The 23,641-nt window shown below is 41.8% G+C and overlaps 2 protein-coding genes and 1 long non-coding RNA gene across 8 annotated transcripts in view; 2 read left to right on the plus strand and 1 right to left on the minus strand.

The window, feature by feature from the left end:
• Window positions 1-3,109, plus strand: part of STAM2 (signal transducing adaptor molecule 2) — a 52,544-nt gene extending 49,435 nt beyond the window's left edge. For all 5 annotated transcript variants that reach the window (XM_045066625.1, XM_045066623.1, XM_045066622.1 and 2 more), the window contains one exon: window positions 421-3,109. In XM_045066625.1, coding sequence (XP_044922560.1) covers window positions 421-652 — 232 coding nt within the window. In that variant the 3' untranslated portion in view covers window positions 653-3,109. The remainder of the gene's footprint in view (window positions 1-420) is intronic.
• A 6,332-nt stretch (window positions 3,110-9,441) lies between these two features.
• On the minus strand, window positions 9,442-21,560 carry LOC101674279. The gene is made up of 3 exons (XR_198836.3): window positions 21,448-21,560; window positions 19,554-19,635; window positions 9,442-10,116 (listed from the first exon to the last, which is right to left on the minus strand). It is a non-coding gene; the product is annotated as an uncharacterized LOC101674279 (long non-coding RNA).
• Window positions 21,561-21,599: 39 nt separating this feature from the next.
• Window positions 21,600-23,641, plus strand: part of CACNB4 (calcium voltage-gated channel auxiliary subunit beta 4) — a 249,204-nt gene continuing 247,162 nt past the window's right edge. The window contains exons 1-2 of one of the 2 annotated variants that reach the window (XM_045066743.1): window positions 21,600-21,754; window positions 22,281-22,364. In XM_045066743.1, the coding sequence (XP_044922678.1) occupies window positions 21,695-21,754; window positions 22,281-22,364 (144 nt within the window). In that variant the 5' untranslated portion in view covers window positions 21,600-21,694. Of the gene's footprint in view, window positions 21,755-21,822; window positions 22,055-22,280; window positions 22,365-23,641 lie in introns of those variants that run through there. The other variant, XM_045066744.1, reaches the window with a different exon arrangement.

Here is a 23,641-nt window from a genome sequence, read left to right on the forward strand (position 1 = left end):
TTATAATTTTTGTTTTGTTTTGTTTTATGATTTTATTTATTTATTTGAGAGAGAGAGAGAGAGAGAGCACGAGCATGAGAGGAGAGAGATCAACTGGAGAAGCAGACTCCCTGCCGAGCAGGGAGTCCGATGTGGGACTCGATCCCAGGACTCCAGGATCATGACCTGAGTTGAAGGCAGTCGCTCAACCAACTGAGCCACCCAGGCGCCCTGTTTTTTTGTTTTTTGAGTACTTTCTTCTTGGCAGATATAAAGATTATATTAACAGTGTTGGACAGTTGGAATAATTAAATTATAATCAGAACAGCAGTTATATAAACTTAAAAAGATAGAAAGGCATTTTTATTGTCTCATGATGACTGACCATGACCTAGATAGTACAAAGTAAATATGGTTTTCTTTTAAATATTTTGTTTGTAGCACTGGACAAGACACTGTTTCCAACCCTGCTTACATGAACCAGAACTCTAACCTTCAGTCAGCTGCTGGTACTGCTGCTTACACACAGCAGATGGGAATGTCTGTGGATATGTCGTCTTACCAGAACGCTACTTCTTCCAGCTTGCCACAACTGGCCGGCTTTCCAGTGGCAGTTCCAGCTCATTCAGTCGCACAGCAGCAAACAAATTACCATCAGCAGCCTCTTCTTTAGAACAAACCAAGCATTTTCTTGAAAGCCTTCATATGTGTATTACTTGACCCTTGTGATTCTAATCTAAAAATATTAAAAGAAAAAAATTTTTTTCTCAACTCAAAAAAACCATGAATAAATAAAGCACAAAAACTTATCTTACTGTGCTAGGCCATGAAGGGCTTTTTCAGTCCAATTTGTTTCAAGTGCAACTTTGATCAGAGGCAGCTTCAGATAGCTTCCAGTTAATTTTGTCTTACTTTCAAATCTCTCTACGCAAATCTGGACACCCAGTAAGTAGCCTTATGACACTAAATAGCATGAGCTAGGAGTATGAAGTTTTTGCTTTAAAGACACCACTGTTTATCCCTAAAACATCATGGTAACTGGGAGAGCACCAAAACCTTTGAGTATTTTTTTTTTTTTGTCTGCTTATTTTTTTCAGTGTCCGCCACAAACCATTATTTTAAAAAAGGCAAACTTCTTTTTGGGTGAGCATTTAGTTTGCCAGCATATTTCCCTTTGGTTCCTTAAATTGCAGTTGTGTTTGCAGTACTGTCAGTTTTGCTCTCTTTTCTGTTGAGTAATAATTAGCATATAATTGTCTATAGAAGCAAGAGCAATTTGGAAGGAACAAAAATGTTTTCTGTTATTAACGTGAAGACTGTAGAAATGCAGATGTGTGCGATTAAGTGTTTAGCTACTTCCCTGTCATGGCGGCTGTGGGCTAAGGAATGCCCCACAAAACATTTCCATTCCCTGAAGACAAACGTTTTTCCTACAAGGCTCCCTTGTATTTAGTATTGCCACTAATGACCTTCTAAAGTGACCTTCTAAAGTGACTTTGGCCATTCTCTAATGAAAATAATAAGGTCCCCTGTTTTCCTTCCTGAAGTGTGGTGTGCAGAGATGCTGCATTTTCTTTTTACGGATTACTTGTCAATTTGACCCTTGAGACATTCCTAGTAATTTGATGTGATATATCCCAAGCATGAATAATAAGTGTGTTTTTATAGATGTGTTGTTCAAGTACCATTGCTATGCCAGGCTATTGAGAAATTTGGCCATTCCTTTCAGAGATAATTCTAAGCCTGTGGGATTGATAGGGTAGCTATCAGGACAGTTTTTCTGAAGTCTGCATTTTATAAATTTGCAGTGCTAATAGATTCCATATACTATAGGAATTACGTAGTAAACCAGTAGGGATTGTTTTCTCCTAAAAATACATACACTACTGCATCATCTACCAACTTGTTAGATAACGCAAAATAGAAGATGGCAAATATATATGCTTACAGATACACGGTACTTAGACTGGGAGAAACAAAGGACATAAGTGAAGTTACTTGCCTGGGAACAAGATTTCTAAATTGTTTTTTAAAGAGAACCCTTAATCTTTCTGCTAAGAATCCATTTGAAGACAGTGCTCTGAAAATTTTTGTCATTTATCTATTTACAGAAATTTAATTACAAGTATGTTCTTTTTCCAAAGAAACTGTGTCCTAGAATAAAATAGTCTATATACTACTTGGTCTACATTTAAAGGAAAAAAACCAACAGTATTTGGAAGCCCAGTTTCTATCATTGTCTTATTTCAGATATAAGTAACTGAAAAAGTTTTAACCTTGAATGTCTCATATTCTTTTTTTCACCCAGTATTTTCCTCCCATGTGAATTCAATTATATATTTACAAAAAATGCTAAAAGGGTACCTTATTTTTTGGAAATGAATCTTCTGTTCTTTAAAGAAAAAACATAAAAAGCATTTATAAAGCTGCTCTTGATAATGTTGGCATATATATATCAAAAATCTTACATCTTTTCCTCCCAGTGTTTAATAAGGTTATTTTAATGTTTGTGTAAATATTTCATGTATAATTGTGATCAGAATTGTAAAAGCTTAACTTGAGTAAGTCTTTGAACTAGTATAAATACTATACACCCGCTAAATTGGGATCAGCCAATTAAGTTCACCAAATGTAGTTTTGGAATAATATAACATGCGACATGTATATAAATCGTGTATATTGGCATTTATCTGTGAAATTTTATACATCCAGAAGTTTCTTCTCCCTCTTAAATTAAAAACAATTTTATTTTGGCCACACTGTAATGAATTTTGTGTTGCAGGTTGTCAGTAGTATAAAATGTTATTAAATCTGTGTACTAAGATGGTATTTTTTGTGTTAATAGGAAATAACAGGGTTGTTATTTTTCTTTCTTTTCCATGATCTTATGGGTTGTATTTATTTTAAGACCTCTTTATAATTAAATGTTTTCTGCCAAAGGAATTGTCTAATATCAGATTTCTACACTGGGTTCATACTTGCTGTTTTATAAAAAAAATAAAAATAACTTCTATTTCATATGAAATCTTGATACATTAGAAAAATTTTCTGAGAATTTATAATAAAATTACTTTTCATCAATGTAGAAAGAATTTCCCTTGGGTGTTAAAATACAGGAAGTGGATTATGGTCTTGTAGTTTGGAAAATGTACAGTCTGCCAACATTGTCTTATAATTTGGTAATCTACAAAATTACCTGAACATTAAATAATTATACTACTTATCAATTAGGATTTGAAATTATTTGCAAGTACATTGTCCTCTGATGTTATTTCAAGGAGTTGATACTTGACCACATAACAAATTTTCACTATGTTTTACAGAGGATTTATAAAGTTTCACCTTCCAGATTTTTTAAACATTTATTTTGAATGTTCAAAATATTATGGCTTTGGTATTTTTAAAATTTCTCGTAGAAATCGCAAGTGTCTAGTCTTTTGGCTTCTGGGGAGGATTTACTGAATTGTTATGATGAGAAAGCTCAAGTTATTTTTATAAGTGATAAATTATAAATAATATAGCATCAATCTATCATGCTTTGTTTCTGTGAGAAGACATTTTTCTTATTTACTTATATCAGTCTTAGTCAATAAATAAAGGGAGGACTCAATTCTAGAGATTTAATTTTTTTGTTGTTAGTACAATTTAGTTTCTTTTGGAGATTAAAGATTTAGATTTTTTTCAAGTTTTTTTCCCAGAAGAATTATTCTAATTTTACCAAGCTAAATTTGAGTTAGTTTTCTAAAAACCTTACTGTGTCAAAAAGAGAAATTATGTTGCTTCTTACAAAGTGTAGTGGGAGGAATCGTGTGCCCCCCCCCCAAAAAAAATTCATGTTTGCCTAGTTTGTCAGGATGTGACCTTATTTGGAAAAAGACTTTGCAGATGTAATTAAGGATCTTGAGGTGAGATCATCCTAGATTTAAGGTGTCCTTTTAAAAGAGAAAACACACAGATTACACAGCAAGCGGGACCTGTAAAGATAGAGACAGAGCCTGGAGTGAAGGTGCCACAAATCAGAGATGGCTGGGGGCCACCAGAAGCTGGAAAAAGCGTGGAAGGATTCTCCTCTAGAGCCGTCAGAGAGATCACAACTTAGCTGATACCTTGATTCCAGATTTCTGGCCTCTAAACATGAGAGAGAAGACATTGATGTTGTTTCAACCCTAGGAAACGAATAAACACGGATAAAAGTGTACAGCAAACTCCTGAGTACCAACGATTTCAAACTTATATAAAATTGGTTAAATTTGTTACGAGAATTTGGAGACAAATGTCTGTAGTCCAGAAGTAGCAGTCTTATCTTTTCTAAATTCTAATGAAATTGCATGGGTTAATGAAAGATCCCTGTTGATTCCATTATCCCATTTTTACTTTTTTTTTTTTTTTTTTTTTTACATCACATCTCAGTAATTTCCTATGCCAGAGAAGTTAACAGGATGACAATTTATGCGTTTTCTATCCAGTCTTCTATCTTCTGTCTACCCACTCTTCTGTAGTGGGTATTGACTGGACTGAAGAAATGTTTAAAGGCAGGCAGAGGAACAGAAGAAACAAAACTGGTGGGTGGGTATTTGCAACAAAGGCTACCAAAGAATGGAGTTTGCTTTTCTTATTTTACACCATTTGCTGCCCTGATAAGGACAATAAAGGCTTTCCAATACCTATTCAGCAGGTCTTTCACCTCTACTGATTACCTGTTGGTCTAGGGAGCTGGCTACCTTTTTTTAAATACTGAAATGAACTCACATAAAACTAGCTGTTTTAAAGTGAAGAACTCAGTAGCATTTATTATATTTACAATGTTGTACAACCACTACCTCTAGTTCCAAAATTGACCTTTTGTGTCTGCTCTGACTTACCAGATATTTTTTGAGCTTTAACTCCACATATACCACAGTGTGTGTGTGTGTCTGTATGCCTTCGCACATGTGCATGTTTCATATTACCACAGTTTATCCATTCATGTGTTGGATACTTGGGTTGTTTTCATCTTTTGGTTATGTGCATAGTACCGCTAGGAAGGTGTGTATATGTATTTGAGTACTAGTTTTTAGTTCCTTTGGCTATATATAAGGGTGGAATTAGTGGGCCAAATGACAATTCTATGTTTAATTTCTTGAGAAATTACCAAATCTCGCAGCTGAACCATTTTTATATTCCTGCCAACAGTGCAGAAAGATTCCAATTTATGTCCTCACCAGCACTTATTTCTAATTTTAAGAAATTCTAGCCATCTTTGTATATATGAAGTTGTACCTCGTGATTTTTATTTCCATTTCCCTAATGATAAATAATGTTGAGTGTCGTTCATGTGCCTTTTGGCCACTGTATATCTCTTTGGAGAAATATCTGTGTAAATCCTTTGCTCATTTTTTAACTGGGTTGCCTTTTGTTGCACTGTAAGAATTCGTTATGTTCTGGATACTAGACCTTCAAATAGATGCATGCCTTCAAACACATTTTCCCATTCTGTAGGTTGTCATTTCACTTTCTTGATGATATTCTTTGATTAACAGAAGTTTTTGGGGCGCCTGGGTGGCTCAGTGGGTTAGGCCGCTGCCTTCGGCTCAGGTCATGATCTCGGGGTCCTGGGATCGAGTCCCGCATCGGGCTCTCTGCTCAGCAGGGAGCCTGCTTCCTTCTCTCTCTCTCTGCCTGCCTCTCAGTGTACTTGTGATTTCTCTCTGCCAAATAAATAAATAAAATCTTTAAAAAAAAAAAAAACAGAAGTTTTTAATTTTGATGATATCCACTTTACCTATTTTTTCCTTTGTTGCTCCTGCTTTTGGTATCACATCTAAGAGTCTGTTGCAAATGCAAGACGAAGATTTTCTCCTGTTCTAAGAGTTCTATGGTTTTAACTCTTAACAATTACGTCATTGATTGATTTTTTAGTTCATTTTTGTGTATGAGCTAGGAATCTAGCTTCTTTTTTTTTTTCATATGGATATCCAGTTGTCCCAACACCATTTGTTGGAGAGACTGCTTTCACCAGCTGCTTTTGAACACCACTACAACCTACCCTATGGTCATCAGTAGCCACAGCTGCAGTGCACCCCCTCCATAGCTAGAGAGTTTGCAGTCTAAAAAGTAACAGCCTAGGGCGCCTGGGTGGCTCAGTGGGTTAAGCCACTGCCTTCGGCTCAGGTCATGATCTCGGGGTCCTGGGATCGAGTCCCGCATCAGGCTCTCTGCTCAGCAGGGAGCCTGCTTCCCTCTCTCTCTCTCTGCCTGCCTCTCCATCTACTTGTGATTTCTCTCTGTCAATAAAAAAAAAAAAAAAAAAAAAAAAACTTTAAAAAGTAACAGCCTTGTTCTCATCTCTTGTCATATACCTAAAGAGGGGTCCATGCCATCTAGTTAGGATAGAGCTCCCCAAGGTGAACAGATAGGATAGGTGTCAATGTAGTGATGGTTTCTAGCTGTCAGAGACTTTTGTCCCTCCAAGTAACTTCAGACAAGTATGTGAAAAATGCATTGTCCAGATAGCAAAATGAGACTTAGAACCCCAACCAAAAATAATCTTTATCATATTTCCTTTCTGGGAAACTCTCCCCTCACAATTTTCACCCATATGTTATTGGTCAGAAATGTCCCCCAAAGCCACCATTAGCAGCAAGTGAGTCTGGAAAGTGAGTATTTTGCTTTCTAGCCTCTAGAGAAGATAGGGGAGAAGATGATTGGGAATGAGTGTAGTGTGGGCTGTACTATAATCTGCCACAGGGACAGACATGTCCAAGTGTATTTACAACCTGCTGTTACTATTTGTGTGCCTAGTAAATAAATTCAAAGTTAAGTTCGTCTGTTATTCCACGGTCAAATAAGCTCTTGTTAAGATTCTCTAATATGGGGCGCCTGGGTGGCTCTGTCAGTTAAGCGGCTGCCTTCAGCTCAGGTCAGGGATCGAGGGGTCCTGGGATCGAGTCCCACATCAAGGCTCCCTGCTCAGCAGGGAGCCTGCTTCCTCTCCCTCTCCCTCTGCCTGCCGCTCTGCCTACTTGTGCTCTCTAACTCTCTGTCAAATAAATAAAATCTTAAAAAAAAAAAAAAAGATTCTCTACTATGAGGGGCGCCTGGGTGGCTTAGTTGGTTGAGCATCTGCCTTCGGCTCCGGTCATGATCTTGGGGTCCTGGGATTGAGCACCCCCCCAGCAGAGTGTCTGCTTCCCTTTCTCCACCTGCTGCTCCCCCCCCACACTTACACTCTAATAAATGGGTAGTCTTTAAACAAAATAAAGATTCTCTAATATGAGCATGTTAGGTCCCCAGTGTTGGGTCCCAATAATGGGTCCGTGATTAAAGGAGCGAGACTGATACAAAGCGAAAGTCAAGCAAAGCTTTATTTTGCGCCAAGCATCGAGAATCAAACCGACTGGTCAGGGCCACGCCTCTTACAGAGAGCGCGACCCCTCCCTGCCTCACAGACTAACTTTTATAGAGCAAAGGCCATGCGGTTGAGCCTGGCCACACACAGGTGGCCAGTGAGATTGCAACACACAGAGAAAGCTGCACAGTCATACTAGGTCACACACGGGTGGCCAATTGAATTACAATTCACCCCATAGTAGTTATTTGAATTAGCCTATCACCTTAGTCAGAATGGGTGCCCAAAAGGCACACCAAGGGCGGGGCCCATACTTCTTGGTAGCTAGGAGACAGTATGGCCCCCCACTGATTGAATGTCTCCACCTGACCTGACCCGCCCTTGTATTTGGGCTTTGTTACCTGGGATGGTTTCCTGGACTTGCTTTTAAGTTCCCCTGGGGAGGGCAGGGTCAATTTAAGTTTTACTACTTAAACAACAAAATGGCAGTTCAGCTGGGGTGGGGCCGCTCTGGCTGAGTTGGCCCTTACAAGCATACCATAGTTTCAGTCAGTAAAGGCTAGATTTAATATATTTACATCTGTCCTAATGGTTAAAACTAGGACTTTTTTTCTAACCTCATGAGAGATTTAAAAAAAAAAAAAAAAAAAAAAAGACCCTGGAAATGGGGATGGGAATAAAAGCTACAACTGCTCCTTTCTCTTCTGTTTAGAAACATAAAAAAATTAAAGATGTATTAGCATTCAATAACATAATTATTATATGGTGGGGATGCTAGGACTTGAATTTCCAAGCCTGAATTGTATTTGTGGCTTTGCCATGCGCTAGTTGTATAATATCAGACATTGCACTTTGGCTTGATTGAAAACCATTTTCATATACATGGTCACTGAATTCTAACACTCGTTAGGTAGAGCGGTAAGCGAAGAGGGTACAGTCACACAGCTAGGAGTGGCCAAGCTGGGATTATAAACCAGGTTGTATCTGAGGCTCAAATATGTGCTTTTCTCCACTACATGGGTGTGACTCACGCCTAGAAATAATTTGTGTGTTGTGTTTGTCAGGTAACAACTGTAACAACTTCATTTCGCACACATTACTGAGATAGATGGGGTCCCAAGGGCTCACATGGTTACAAAATACCTTCAGATGTGAGAATGCTCATGTGAGAAAGAGCATAATAGCAGCTGGATCTGTCTAATGTGTGCACCGTAGTACAATTAGTTCTGTCGTAAGGGGAGGGAGTGTGGCTGATGAGACCAGAGCCTGATGTAAACAGACTGGCTCTTTATGAGACTCCGTGTGGAGGAGGGGTCAAACATGGGGGAAAGGAAGTGCACAGAGTTCTGTGTTTTCTTTTTCAAGATTTTATTTATTTATTTGACAGAGGGACAGTGAGAGAGGGAACACAAGCAGGGGTAGTGGGAGAGGGAGAAGCAGGCTTCCCGCTGAGCAAAGAGCCCCATGCTTGATCCCAGGACCTTGGGATCATGACCTGAGCTAAAGGCAGGTAATTAACGACTGAGCCACCCAGGCGTCCTGAGTTCTGTGTTTTCTGACCAGAAAAGAGCATAATCCAAGGGATTTCTAAGGAAAACAACAGGTGACAACTAGTTGAGGCTGATTTGAACAAGAGTGGTTCTGAGTTGAAGCCTAAAATCCCGGGAAGCCTAAAGCCCTCAAAACTGTCAGAATCCTAAAAACACATCTGTTACTGAGAGAAATCTTCGGCCTGAGCTTGGATTTCAGTTACATTCTGTATAGGGGCCAAACCTTTTTTTTTTTTTTTTAAAGATTTTATTTATTTATTTGACAGAGAGAAATTACAAGTACACTGAGAGGCAGGCAGAGAGAGAGAGAGAGAGAAGGAAGCAGGCTCCCTGCTGAGCAGAGAGCCCAATGCGGGACTCAATCCCAGGACCCTGAGATCATGACCTGAGCCGAAGGCAGCGGCTTAACCCACTGAGCCACCCAGGCGCCCCACCTTTTTTTTTTTTTTTAAGATTTTATTTATTTATTTGAGAGAGAGAGACAGAGAGCACAAGCCAGGGAGGGTCTGAGGGAGAGGGACAAGTAGCCTCCGCACTGAGCGGGGAGCCTAATGCAGGGCTCAATTTCAGGACCCATGAGGTCATGACTTGAGCCAAAACCAAGAGCCAGACACTTAACTGACAGAGATGCCCAGGCGCCCCAAGGCCAAATTCTTCAGAATCACATAACTAGGTAGGGCCTTCACGGTCTCACCCTTGACAGCCCTTCTAACCTCTTCCACTTTCTTATATACACACTGGATTCCAACCCTCAAACCCTAAATTATTTGTGTGCCAATTTGGCTTTTTCATACCTGTGCTTGGCTCTGTTTCTTTGCCTGAAATTCTTTTGTCCATTGGATAAATTGTCTTTTCAGGTGTCAGCCTTTGCACGTTGCACTGACTGTAGCCCCCAGACCACGCTGCCCTACAGTAGCCTCTTGTAACTATGTCATAGTGGTTGCCACCTTGCACGGGATCTGTCCTGTGTATGTTGATCTGTCTCTGTCAGATACTATCATTTGGCTCATTCAACATGCATTCCCAACCACCTTCCTCTATATGGAAACCATATATTCCTCTACATGGAAGTCAGTAAACAAGATGCTTTCCAGAACAGCAAGCTCATTTCTCCAGCCTTAGCCCAAGGAGTTGCAGCAGAGGCAGAAGCATAGTGAACATTTCTTTCTGACTTATGGCAGAAAAGTCTAGATCACAGACCCTTGCAATGGTCTGGAGGAAGGCCAAATGGTTGTGAAAAGTATTCAATAAGGGAGTCACCTAGAAAGGGGAAAGAAAGGTGACAGTCAGACTCTGGGGCAGGTGACATCAGCAAGAGACACTGCAAGACAATATGGAGATGAAAGAAAAAGCAAATTCTATGTGGGGTCCCAACAGTACAGGATATCTCAATCTCCATGTCCCACACTTCATATTTATACCAGTTGTGAGCCGCCGCTGTAGGTTTATTCAAGGTCTCTTCCGCCTTTAAGTGTCTGTAAGCCTATGTTCCTCACTGGGAACAGAATGTGAAGATTATTTGGAATCTGATTTACATTGTTCAATCCCTTTCTGTGAACTTTAAAAAGAATTCTTCCTTAAAACATTATAGAAAGAATTAGCCTAATTTATAAGCCATCAAAAATGTCAGAATGAAAATGAAGGACAGGGATCAGATTTTGTAACTGTCTAGTTAAGTTTCCTTCATGCAATGGCCTATATTGTTTTTTGTCTTTTTTTTTTTTAATTTGTTTTTTGATTTGGGGGGGGGGTGAAGGGCAGAGGGAGAGAGAGAATCTCAAGCAGGCTCCATGTCCAGGGCAGAGCCTGAGGCATGGCTCAATCTCAGGACCCTGAGATCATTAGCTTAGCCGAAATCAAGAGTCAGACGCGTTACCAACTGAGCCACCCACGCGCTCCTGTTTGTTGGGTTTTTCTTCCCCTCCTTTCCTGTAAGAGAATTGTACATATCTGTACATGCCCTTGACTCTTAGAGTGTATTGTCCCCACTTGGTGATTTTCATGTTGATTTGGTCTTTGAATGATTAATTGATTTTTTTTTATTTTTTAAAGATTTTATTTATTTATTTGACAGAGAAAGAGCACAAGCAGGGGGAACAGCAGGCAGAGGGAGAGGAAGGAAGAAGCAGACTCCCCACTGAGCAGGGAGACCGATGTGGGGCTCAATCCCAGGACCCTGGGATCAGGACCTGAGCCGAAGGCAGATGCTTAACTGACTGAGACAGCCGGGCACCTTTGGTCTTTGATTTAGAGTTCTTTTGGCTCTGCCGGCTCCTAGACTTTCCTTGCTTTTGAGGACTTTGACAGTTTTGAGGAGTCCCAGTCATATATTTTGTAGACTGTAGATTTGTATGGTGTCTTCTCATGATTCGTTAGAGGTTTGGGGGAGGAAGGTCACAAAGGTAAAGACCCTTCTCACATGGTATCAAGGGTATGTATTATCAACCTGACATCACTGTTGTTGTTGTTCTTAATCACGTGACTAAGGTAGTGTTTGTTAAGTTTCTCCAATTCCTCCATTCCCTGCTGTACTCTTTGGAAGAAGTCCCTAATGTGCAGCCTACACTTAAGAAGGGGGAATTATGCTTTCCTTCCTTAAGTGTGTAATATCCACATAAATTATGTAGAATTCATCCACATGAGAACCTTGTCTCTTCTCTTTTATTTATTTATTCAGTCATTTACTTTTGTCACTAAGAGCTCATGGAAACTTATTTTACACTGGGATGTATTCCAATAGTATCTCATTCTATTGCTCAAATTGTTCCAACTTTGGGCCTGGGGAGCCCTTTCAGTTTGTTCCTGTGTCCCCTTGACATCCCCCAGTCATTGCGCTTTTTGTTTCGTTTTGAAACATTCTTTACGTTCTGGCAGTGTAAGATACTCTGGGCTCATCTTGTGTATTTCCCGTCCAGACTTAGAATCAGCCACTTTGGGGCGCCTGGGTGGCTCAGTGGGTTAAGCCGCTGCCTTCGGCTCAGGTCATGATTTCAGAGTCCTGGGATCGAGTCCCGCATCGGGCTCTCTGCTCGGCAGAGAGCCTGCTTCCCTCTCTCTCTCTCTGGCTGCCTCTCTGTCTACTTGTGATTTCTCTCTGTCAAATTAATAAATAAAATCTTTAAAAAAAAAAAAAGCTACACCTGAATTTATGCTGCTGTTTCTTTTTTAATTAATTAATTAATTTTAAATTTAAATTCAATTAATTAGCATAGAATGTATTACTGGTTTCAGAGGTAGAGGTCAGCAATTCCTCTGTCTTTTATAACACCCAGTACTCATTACATCACGTGCCCTCCTTAATGTCCAGCACCCAGCTATCCACTCCCCTCCAGCAACCCTCACACGCTGATGTTTCTAACTCGAACCCATTACCACATGGATCATCCTAGCCTTTTTGCCTTACTTACCTGTAACTGTCCTCTCCAACAGTAGGAAACCTGGCTCCCACCATCTGCCACTGATGTACTTAATTGTTCAATTCCAAGATACATGTATCTTGACTTCAGAATTGTTAATCCATACCTCAGGTAGCAACCTTATAGAGGTTGCCATAGAGTACTTATGTACAGTTCCTTTTGTCTTTAGTCACAGACCCCACTCATTTCTAAAGATACTTAGGGGGCATCTGGGTGGCTCAGTGGGTTAAGCTTCTGCCTTTGGCACGGGTCATGATCTCAGGGGCCTGGGATCAAGCCCCACATCGGGCTCTCTGCTGGTCAGGGGGCCTGCTTTTCTCTCTCTGTCTATGTCTCTGCCTACTTGTGATCTCTCTCTGTCAAATAAATAAATTAAATCTTTTTAAAAAATTAAAAAAAAAATACTTAAGCCGCCACCCTTCCCCCCCCCTCCAATCTCCTTCAGGGAGATTGTTTCCTATATCTGTAACAGAGTTATATGCTTTTGTTACATTCTGCATTCCATCCTGGAACCTCCCAATTTCCTATATGTCTTTTTAAAGATTTGCACACATTAAGGCTTAAGTTTGTGCTGGAAAGTTCTACAGGTTTTAGCAGATGCATAGCATCATATAGCCACCGTTAGAGTATCATGCAGAATAATTTCACCACCCTAAAAAAAAACCCTGCTATGCTTCATGTAATCAACACTCCCCCTCCCGAACCTCTGACCTTTTACTGTTTTTACAGCTTTGACTCTTCTAGAATGTCACAAAAATGTAATCTTAAAGTATAGCTTTAAGTGACTGGCTTCCTTCACTTAGCAATATGCATTTAAGGTGTATCCATATCTTTTTTTTTTTTTTAAGATTTTATTTATTTGACAGAGAGAGATCACAAGTAGGCACAGAGAGAGAGAGTAGAGAGAAAGAAGCAGGCTCCCTGCCGAGCAGAAAGTCTGATGCGGGACTTGATCCCAGAACTCTGAGATCACGACCTGAGCTGAAGGCAGAGACTTAACCCACTGAACCACCCAGGCACCCATGTATCTGTATCTTTTTATGGCTTGCTAACTCATTCTTTTTTCACTGAGTAGCATTCCATTTTACGATTATACCACACTGTATCCATTCACCTATTGAAGGACATCTTGGTTGCTAACAGTTTTGGGCAATTATGAATAAAACAAATATAAATGTATAAATATATAAATTTATATAATGCATAAAAATACATAAAAATATAAATATATACATTTTGTGAGATGGTTTTTAGGTGGTGTAAGTTTTCACATCCATCATGTAAATACCTAGGACAATGATTGCTGGCTTGTATGGAAAGACTATGTTGTTTATTAAGAAACTGACCAGGGGCACCTGGGTGGCTCAGTAGATTAAGCCTCTGCCTTTGGCTTGGGTTATGATGCCAGGGTTCTGGGATTGAGCCCCATATCAGGCTCTCTGCTCGGTGGGGAGCCTGCTTCTGTCTCTCTCTCTGTCTAGTTGTGATCTCTGTCTGTCAAATAAATAAATAAAATCTTAAAATAATAATAATAATAATAAATAAAATTTCAAAAATTTGGTCCTTTTTATTAAAAAAAAAAAAGAAACTGACCAACTGTCTTCCAAAGTGGCTGTACCATTTAGAATTCCCATCACAAATGAATACGAATTTCTGTTGCTTCTAATACTAACAACTGGTATTGTCATCTTAAAAGAAAAACTTTTGCCATTCCAATAGGAGTGTAACAGTATCGTATTGTTTTATTTGTGTTCCCTTGATGATAAATGATGTTAAGCATCTTTTCACGTGTTTATTTGCTATCTATGTATCTTTTTTGGTAAGGTGTCTGTTCAAACATTTTCTCAATTTTTAACTGGGTTGTTTGTTTTCTTATTGCTGAGTTTTGAGTTATTTTTATATTTTGTTCACTAGTTCTTTTTTTAAGTTTTTTTTTTTTTTTTAAATAATCACTGTATCTAACGTGGGGCTTGAACTCAGGATCCCAAGACCAAGTACTACACCCTCCACTGACTGGAGCCAGCCAGGTGCCCCTTTGTTTACAAGTTATTTATTTATGTATTTATTTATTTTTATTGTATTACGTTAGTCACATACATCATTAGTTTTTAATGTAGTATTCCAAGATTCATTGTTTACATATAACACCCAGTGTTCCAGGCAACACGTGCCCTCCTTAATACCCATCCCTGGGCCAACTCATTATTCTCCCCTCCTCCTCCCCTCCAAAACCCTCAGTTTGTTTCTTGAAGTCCACAGTTTCTCATGGCTCCTCTCCCTCTCCGATTTCTCCCCACTTCAATTTTCTTTTCCTTCTCCTAATGTCCTCTGTGTTATTCCTTATGTTCCACAAGTAAGTGAAACTGTATGATAATTGACTTTCTCTGCTTGACTTATTTCACTCAGCATAATCTCCTCTGTTTATAAGTTCCTTATCAGATTTGTGTCTTACAAATACTTTTCTTCCAGTCTATGACTTGTCTTTCATTATTTTCACAAAGTCTTTCACAGAGCAAAAATTTTAATTTTAATAAAGCCCAAGATACCAGTTTTACTTTCTTGGATCATGCTTGCATCTAAAATCTCATCTCCAAATCCAAAGTCCTGTAGGTTTTCTCTGAGAAGTTTTTATAGTTTTGCATTTCACACATAGATTTATGATCCATTTTGAGTTACTTTTTTATAAGGTCTGAAGATTTTTTAAAATAACAACTTTTTTCCCCCTCAAGTATAATTTAAATTTTCTGAAAAACTTCAAACATCCTTTGTAATTTTAAACAATATCCAAACATTTTAAGTACATAGGATAAAAATGCTTCTAATTAAGTGTTTTTCTTGGTGAAACATTTGTACTATATGGGCGCCTGGGTGGCTCAGTGGGTTAAGCCTCTGCCTTTCCGTTCAGGTCATGATCTCAGGGTTCTGCGACTGAGTCCTGCATTGCGTGCTCTGCACAGCAGGGAGCTTGCTACCCAACGCCCCCCCCCCCACCCCCCCCCCTCTCTGCCTGCCTCTCTACCTACTTGCAATCTCTCTCTCTGTCCAATAAATAAATAAAAATCTTAAAAGAAAAGAAAAGAAAAACATTTATGGGCACCTAGGTGGCTCAGTGTGTTAAGCCTCTGCCTTCGGCTCAGGTCATGTCAGGATCTTGGGATGGAGCCCCACATTGGGCCCTCTGCTCAGCAGGGAGCTTGCTTCCCTCCCCGTCTCTCTGTCTGCCTCTCTGCCTACTTGTGAGCTCTCTCTCTGTGTCAAATACATAAAATATCTAAAAAAAAAGAAATATTTGTACTATATGAAAGTATATCAATTAAAATGTACCCTCTCCCTACATATATAGAGTGTATGTGTATACATATACACATTATTTTACACAAATGTGATCATTGGTTATAAAACTATTTTTTTTCACTTAATATACTTTAGATGTCTAAATCTGTGCCTATACTCTCACCTCTCTTTAATAGCCATGGATTTATTTAGTTAGTTATTTTCAAAAGTAAATGGTAGACTTGGGAAATCAACTCCATTTACTTTATTTTGTAATTTTTAAAAATTCCAATAGAGTTAACATACAGAATTAAATTAGCTTCAGGTGTACAATATAGTGATTGAACAGTTGTATAGGCTACTCGATGCTCATCATGGTAAGTGTACTCTTAATCCTCATCTCCTAGTTAACCCATTCCCTGCATCCATCTCCCCTCTAGTAACCATCTGTTTGTTCTCTTTTTTCCTTTGTTCTTTTGTTTTGATTCTTCCACACATGGGTGAAATCATATGGTATTTGTCTTTCTCTGACTGGCTTATTTTGCTGAACATTATACTCTAGATCTACCTATGTTGTTGCAAATAGAGATTTCATATTTTTTTTAATGTCTGAATAATATCCCATTGCATATATACCACATTGTCTTTATCCACTCATTTATTTTTATTTATTTATTTAAAGATTTTTCTCCACATGCTTGACAACACCTGTTGTTTCTTGCGTTTTTAATTTTAGCCATTCTGGCAGGTGTGAGATGATATCTCATTGTAGTTTTTGTTGGCATTTCCCTGATGATGAATGATGTTGAGCATCTTTTCATCTGTCTGTTGATCATCTGTATGTCTTCTTTGGAGAAATGTCCATTCATGTTTTCTGCCCATTTTAAAATCTGATTATTATTATCATTATTTGGTGTTGAGTTGTAAAAGTTCTTTATATATTTTGGATACTAATCCTTTACTGGATATAGCATTCGTAAATATTTTCTCCTATTCAGTAGATTATCTTTCAGTTCTGTTGATGGTTTCCTTTGCTGTGCAGAGCTTTTTATTCTGATGTAATCACAATAGTTTATCTTTGCTTTTGTTTCCCTTGCCTCAGGAGACATATCTAGAAAAATGTTGTTGCATCCAATGTAAGAGAAATTGCTGTCTGCGCTCTATTCTAGGATTTTTATGGTTTTACTTCTCCCATTTAGGTCCATATAAAAATAACAGCTTTATTGAGAGACTCCAAATACCATACAATTCATCCATTTAAAGTATACTCTTCAGTGGTTTTTAGCATATTCACAATATGTGCAACCATCACTATAATCAATTTTAGAACATTTTCTTCACCTCAAAAAGAAGCCTTGTATTTTTTTCCTTTTGTTTAACTTAAAATTTTTTTCTTCCTTCTCCCCTCCCCCCCCAAGTTTCTATTTCAATTCTAGTTAGTTAAGGTATGGTATAATATTGGCTTCAGGAGTGAAATTTAGTGATTCCTCACTTCCATACAACACGCAGTGCTCATCACAACAAGAGCTCTCCTCTATACCCATCCCCCATCTAGCCCATCCCCCACCCACCTCCCTCCAGAAACCCTCAGTCTGAAGGAGCCCTGTACATTTAGTTATCACCTCAATAATTCCCAGCCTTCCTAGCCCTAAGAAGCTACTAATCCACTTTTAGTCTCTAAAAATATCCCCATTCTGGACATTGTATATAAGTGGAATCATACAATATATAACATTTTGTGACTGCTTTCTTTCACTTAGCATAATATTTTCAAGGCTCACCCATGTTGTAGCATGTACCCGTGCTTCATTCCTTTTTACTGAAGAACAATACTCCATTGATAGATATACCACACTTTTTTTTTTTTAAGATTTTATTTATTTGATAGACAGAGATCACAACTAGGCAGAGAGGCAGGCAGAGAGAGAGGAGGAAGCAGGCTCCCTGCTGAGCAGAGCCCGATGCCAGCGATTCCAGGACCCTGGGATCATGACCTGAGCCAAAGGCAGAGGCTTTAACCCACTGAGCCACCCAGGCGCCCCTGTACCACACTTTTTTAAAACCATTCATCAGCTGGTACACATTTGGGTTGCTTATGGTTTGGGCAATTATGAATAATGCTGAACATTCTTGTGCAAGTTTTTACATGGACATACTCATTGATTTGTCTTAGCTACACACCTGGGAGTAGCTTGCTGCATCATATGGTAACTCAGTGTTTTACTTTTTGAAGAACTGTCAAAAGTGTTTTCCACGGTGGCTGTACTGTTTCATAATCCCATCAGCAGTGTAATATAGTTCCAATTTCTTTGTGTCTTTGCCAACACTTGTTTTTGATTATAGCTATCCTAGTGGATGTAATGTGGTATCTCATGATTTTGATTTTCATTCCCCTGATGACTAATGATATCAAGCATCTTTTCATGAGCTTATCAACCATTTGGATAACTTTTTTGGAGAAATGTTAATTCGGATTCTTTGCCCATTTAAAAAAAGATTTTATTTATTTATTTGACAGAGGGAGAGATCACAAGTAGCCAGAGAGGCAGGCAGAGTGAGGGGGGAAGCAGACTCCCTGCTAAGCAGAGAGCCAATGTGGGTCTCGATCCCAGGACCCCGGGATCATGACCCAAGCTGAAGGCAGAGGCTTAACCCACTGAGCCACCCAGGTGCCCCTGCCTATTCTTAATTAATTAATTAATTAGAGTGCTCAAGGGTATGGATGGGATGGGGTGGGGTAGGGCAGGAGGGAGGAGAGAGAGAATCTCCAGCAGACGGTTAGCTGAGTGTAGAGGTCCATGCACAGCTTGATCCCACTACCCCAATATCATGACCTGAGCCAAAATCAAGACTCAGATGCTTAAATGACTAAGTCACCCAGCAGGCACCCTTCTTTGCCCATTTTTAAAATTGGATTTTTTTAATTACTGAGTTGTAAGATTTCCTTATACAATATTATAGATAGGAGTCCCTCATCTGATATACACTTTGCAAATATTTTCTCCCATTCTGTGAGTTGCCTTCACTTTCTTTTTTTTTCCCCCAAAGATTTTATTTATTTATTTGACAGAGAGAGAGATCACAAGTAGGCAGAGAGGCAGGCAGAGAAAGAAGGGGAAACAGGCTCCCTGCTGAGCAGGGAGCCCAATGTGGGGCTTGATCCCGGGACCCTGAGATCATGACCTGAGCCATAGGCAAAGGCTTAACCCACTGAGTCACCCAAGCACCCCAGCCTTCACTTTCTTGATAGTGTTTTTAATTCTGGTGAAGTCCTATATCTCTCTTTCTATCTATCTATTTATTTATACTTTTGGTGTCATATCTAAGAATCCACTGCCAAATCTGAGTCATGAAGACTTACCCTTACATTTCCATCCAATAGTTTTATATTTTTATCTCTTTCATATTGATCCTTGGTCAATTTTGAGTTAATTCTTATATGTATATATAGTAAAGGTCTGGTGCTTGGGGCAGGGACAATGGTGTACCTCTCTTTGACTGACACCCCCGCTTTAGGAACTGAGCACTTGGTAGGGAGAGGCAAGAATCCCAGATCTCCAGGCTTGCCTCTATATGAGTAGTCAGGGCCCCAGTGTTCTCAGTGGCACCATGCCAGAGGTAGAGCCTCCATCCCACAAGTGGGGGCTGGGCCAAAGCAGGGAGCCCATTCCTCTCCACTGTATTTGATGGGAATTTAACTTCAGCAACAAGGATGTGGAATAGGATGATAAATGCTGACGTCCTGTCCCTCCAAGGAAGAGAACCCTCCCACTGGAGCTGATGGGAGAGGAAAGGCTGTGTTCCAGGGTGCACCAGTGTGGAATGGAGTTTCTCTGCCGTTTCTCTGTAGGAAGCAGGGGAGGAGGGAGTGGATCCTGGTCAAATGCCACAGACTTTCACTTTTCTGTCTGAGTTTTAGTGAATTTTCTTGAATAAATATTTCTTTATTTGTTGTGTACCCTTAGGAGCATTCCAGAGATTTAAATTAAAGAAAAATAGCCATCTCACCAGTGTTGCTGGAGGGTAGATGCAGAGAGCTCCTCGTTGTCAAGCTGCTATAGGTTCTTTTTTCATAACTCAAAGTCAGTGACTGTGGGCAGTGGAAAACGAGAAAACACAAATTTTGGTGCCCACATAATAACTCATTCTCTCTATATATTGATGAAATATCAGCTATTAAAATGGCTCAGAGCTAAAAATGGACCGAGTCGATGGTAACTAAAGCAAGGAGTTCTGCATTGGCAGACATACCACTACTCATAAACTTGAGAAAATATCTACTATATGTAAGGTATAAAAATACAAGATAAAAAGCTAAACATCCATTTTGGAAATTAGGCGATTTTCATAAAAAGAGAATAAACCGAGGCAGTCTATACTAAATGTCCAGGGAATAAGTACTCCAGTTTTTCATAGGCATGGGAACTCTTCAGGACTGGAGTGATCAGAGTGGGTTTGTGTGGAGGAAGCGTTTGGGGGAAAAGGTAGGATTCCACTGGGTGGATGATGGCCTGGAGGGAGGGCACATTCCAAGGCAAAAGCGTTGAAGTGGGATTGCATTTGGTCTGTTTGAGCAATAATGAGTAGACCTGCCTGCTTGCTGGAAGGTCTGTACAAAGATTTAAGTGAGAAATGGAGTGGTGACCAGAAAAGCAGCGGGGAGAGGAGGGGCTTGGTTGTTGGACCCTGTCTTGTGGGCTGCTGACAGCAAGGAGTGCTTTTTAGAGAAAAATGACTTCGGCCAAGAGATTTTAAGAAAATGACTTTGCCTGTAGTGTGTAGTTGGAATGAAGTGTGTGTGTGTGTGTGTGTGCGCAAGCGCTTGCGCACTCACACAGGCAGAGCCCTGAGGCAAGAAGACTACTTATTAGACTGTTACAAAGAAATGAAGGTGTGGATTAAGTGAAGAAGGCAGGAATGGAAAGTAAGTGGTGGGTGATAAAATATAAATCAGGACCTTGATAAGCACCCAATTGTTAAGACAAACATGGCACTTTCCATAAAAAATAATACTAGAATGTGAGGTGACATGGGCTGATTTAGCAGTTTGAGATACTATGTACATTTTATTGACGGGTTTCCCATGCAATAACTATAAACGGGTCTCCTTAGTTTTGAATTCTCATATATTTTTCTTCCCTCTTCTTAGTACTCTAAATTCCTCTTCTCCACAGTTTGCATTTAATTTGACTTCAAATTAATCTCTTGTATGAGCGGGAGGAAACCAAGCTTTGCAACAATGGCACGGGTTGTGTACGGTTTTAAGGATGAGTTTCCTCCCTTGAAAACAGCTATCCGCGTAGAAATGGGAGGCACGCGGCCAACTCTTGCTTTTTAGCAGGTCGAACATGACCTTCAAAACTCCCTAGGGACACGCTAATCTCCTGCCGGGCTGCATCTCCCTTCAGACTCAGGCTGGCAGGGTCTCCCGCGGCCGCCTGGATGTGTACGGCTCGGGAGTTGTGAAGCTATAGTTGACAAAACAATACAAAAACACGCACAGAAAACAAACCACAAACCCACATGCCTTACCACAGTGGGCTGATGAGTGAAGTTGCGGAAGGAAGGTTCTGCTCTTGCCCTTTTAAAATTCCAGTGCACCAAACACACACGCGCTTACACACACAGACACACGGACACACACACACGCCCAGTCCGCGCATCCCACTCCCTGCCACACTGCACCAGCATCCCTCCCCAAGTCCTGATTCATGAACCGTGCCACCTTTGTCTCATCTGAAACTGTGCAGACTATTTTAATCCTCCCACCCCCATCCCAGATTTTCCCCCTCCCTTCATCCTCTAGAAAGCTCTGATGTAAGGCGCTCGCTGGGGGGGGGGGGGGAGCGCTTCTCCGATCAGCGCGGGTAGGCGAGATCCCCAGAAGCCCCCTCCGCGGTACCTCTGTCTGCGGGGGCCGCTGCTCGGGACCCCGCTGCGGAAGCGCCTAGGTCCCTTTAAGGGGTCGCGCTCTCCGAAGTGAGCCGGCGCGGGTCCCGCAGCCCCGCGGAGAAGTCCTGCCGCGGTCCTCTCCTCCAGCTCGCGAGCCTCCGGGGCCTGCCCGCCCGCCGCGCGCCGCCCACCGCCCCCCGCGCACCGCCCCCCGCGCACCGCGCGCCGTGCACCGACCCGCCATGCGGCCCTGAACCATGTCCTCCTCCTACGCCAAGAACGGGCCCGCAGACGCGCCGCACTCCCCCACCTCTCAGGTACCGCCCCCTCCTCCCCCCGCCCTCCTCCCCCCGCCCCGGCGGCCCGCGAGCGCCCCGCCTTCCAGCTGGCCGCGCGGGGCCCCCAGTCCTGGGAGTCTGTCGCCCCGCGCTGCCACCCCTCCTCCGCGTCCCTCTCTCCTCCAGCTCCTCCTCTGTCTTCTCCTCCCCTTCCTCCTCCTCCTCCTCCTCCTCTTCACCTCGTAGGTCTCAGCCCTCCCGCTCTGGAGCCCGCAGCCTTCCCCAGCCGATGCCGGGGACTCGGACCCCGCACCCCAAGAGTCTTTGTTAATGGATGTGGTGGGTGCTCGCGGGCAGCTCTTCCCGGGCATCTTTTCAGCCGTCGAGGCTTGTGCTGGGTGGGTGGGGGTGGGGGCTGTATGTGGGGACCACGGAGGAGACCGGGATGCGGGCTCTGGGAGACCCCGACGAGCTGGTCCGCAGGCGGACTCTAGCCCGGGGTGGTCGCCCGGCTCCACGCTTCGGTCCTCACCGGCTTCTCTCTGGCCCCGTGTGTCGAGTCCAGGTGGCCCGAGGCACCACGACCCGGAGGAGCAGGTTGAAAAGATCCGATGGCAGCACCACCTCGACAAGCTTCATCCTCAGACAGGTAGGAGGCGGACTCGGGGCGGCGGCGGGGGGTGTGGGCAGGCTGGGGAGAAGGCCCGGTGCGCCGCGCTGGGGTCCGCGAGCCGAGCGCTGCCCCCCACGAGCCGGAGCGGCGGGTCTCCGGCCGGGGCGGCGCGCTGCCGCTGCGTCCTTCTCCCGCAGCACCCCGCGCCCCAAGTCTTCGCGGCCGGGAGGCTCCGCGCCCCTCTGCAAGTTCGTGCGTGCGGACGCGAGTTGCTGGAGACCTGGCTTAGGGCAGGGATACCGAATTTGACTGAAAAGTGTTTCTAGTTGCACTTTCTGTGTGTGGAGACACGTCGTGTGCTTGAGTTTGAGTAACCAGAGCCCCCGGCGCCCGGTACACGGTTGACTGGGTGGACAGTCCGTGGTCTCTGCGATTTCTGCCCTATTTCGAACACTTCTCTCTCTAGGTCTTGAGAGAGACCCGCGGGCTCTGGTCAAATGAAAGACACTTTGAGCACAAAGTTTGGTGTCACTTGGGACCTATTCTTTGCTTCGCTTAACTAGGCAAGGACTGCTCAGATCTGGTTAAATCAGAATAAGCCTAGGCAGGCACTCAGTCCCGGGGTCTGGGTGGTCCTACACTTCGTGTTTGTTTTCTTAGTGATGGTTTCCTTCCGCGTACTTCTGGTGAGTGTTCTGTGTGCTGACGATCGCCGCTTGCACGGAATGCTTAGATCTCTTTCACCTTGACACGGGAGATGGGTCCTTAGTGTTTGTACTGCCCATGTGCTGTAAATGAAAGCATCTCTCCACAGCTGCTGGGTGCTAGCGAGATCACGAAAAAGTGAATCACCTTGATCTTTCTTTGGAACAGAAACTGGAGGTGTGTGCTTTCCGGGTGACTTAGGAAACCTTAGGTCGTCGCCCCAAAACACCTTTATCCCGGGCTGTGTTGTGGGCTGCTGGAGTGACCTTGGGAAGTTCTTTTCCCTCTAGGTCACTCAGAGCATTGTGTAATGTGTTCCTAACCAATGACGGCAGCAGTGGTGTGTTTCCTTAGTGAATATCATCAATTTAAACAGATTATCCATGACAAATGGGTTTTAGATTCAAAATTGGGCTCAGACTTCTCCTAAAGAGTTCCTAAAACCTATTTAGATAATATTTATTATGCAGATACTAATATTCTGTAAACAAATTATTACTATTTAATTCAGTGAACACCAAGCATTTGCATTATTAAACTAAATATATTTTGAATCCTGAATTCATCCTAAAAGTGCATTCTATCCCCTTTGAAATGCTTGCTTAGGT

The sequence above is a fragment of the Mustela putorius genome, unplaced genomic scaffold (genome assembly GCF_011764305.1).
Source record: "Mustela putorius furo isolate JIRA1106 unplaced genomic scaffold, ASM1176430v1.1 tig00003869_pilon_pilon_pilon, whole genome shotgun sequence".
Lineage (NCBI taxonomy): Eukaryota > Metazoa > Chordata > Mammalia > Carnivora > Mustelidae > Mustela > Mustela putorius.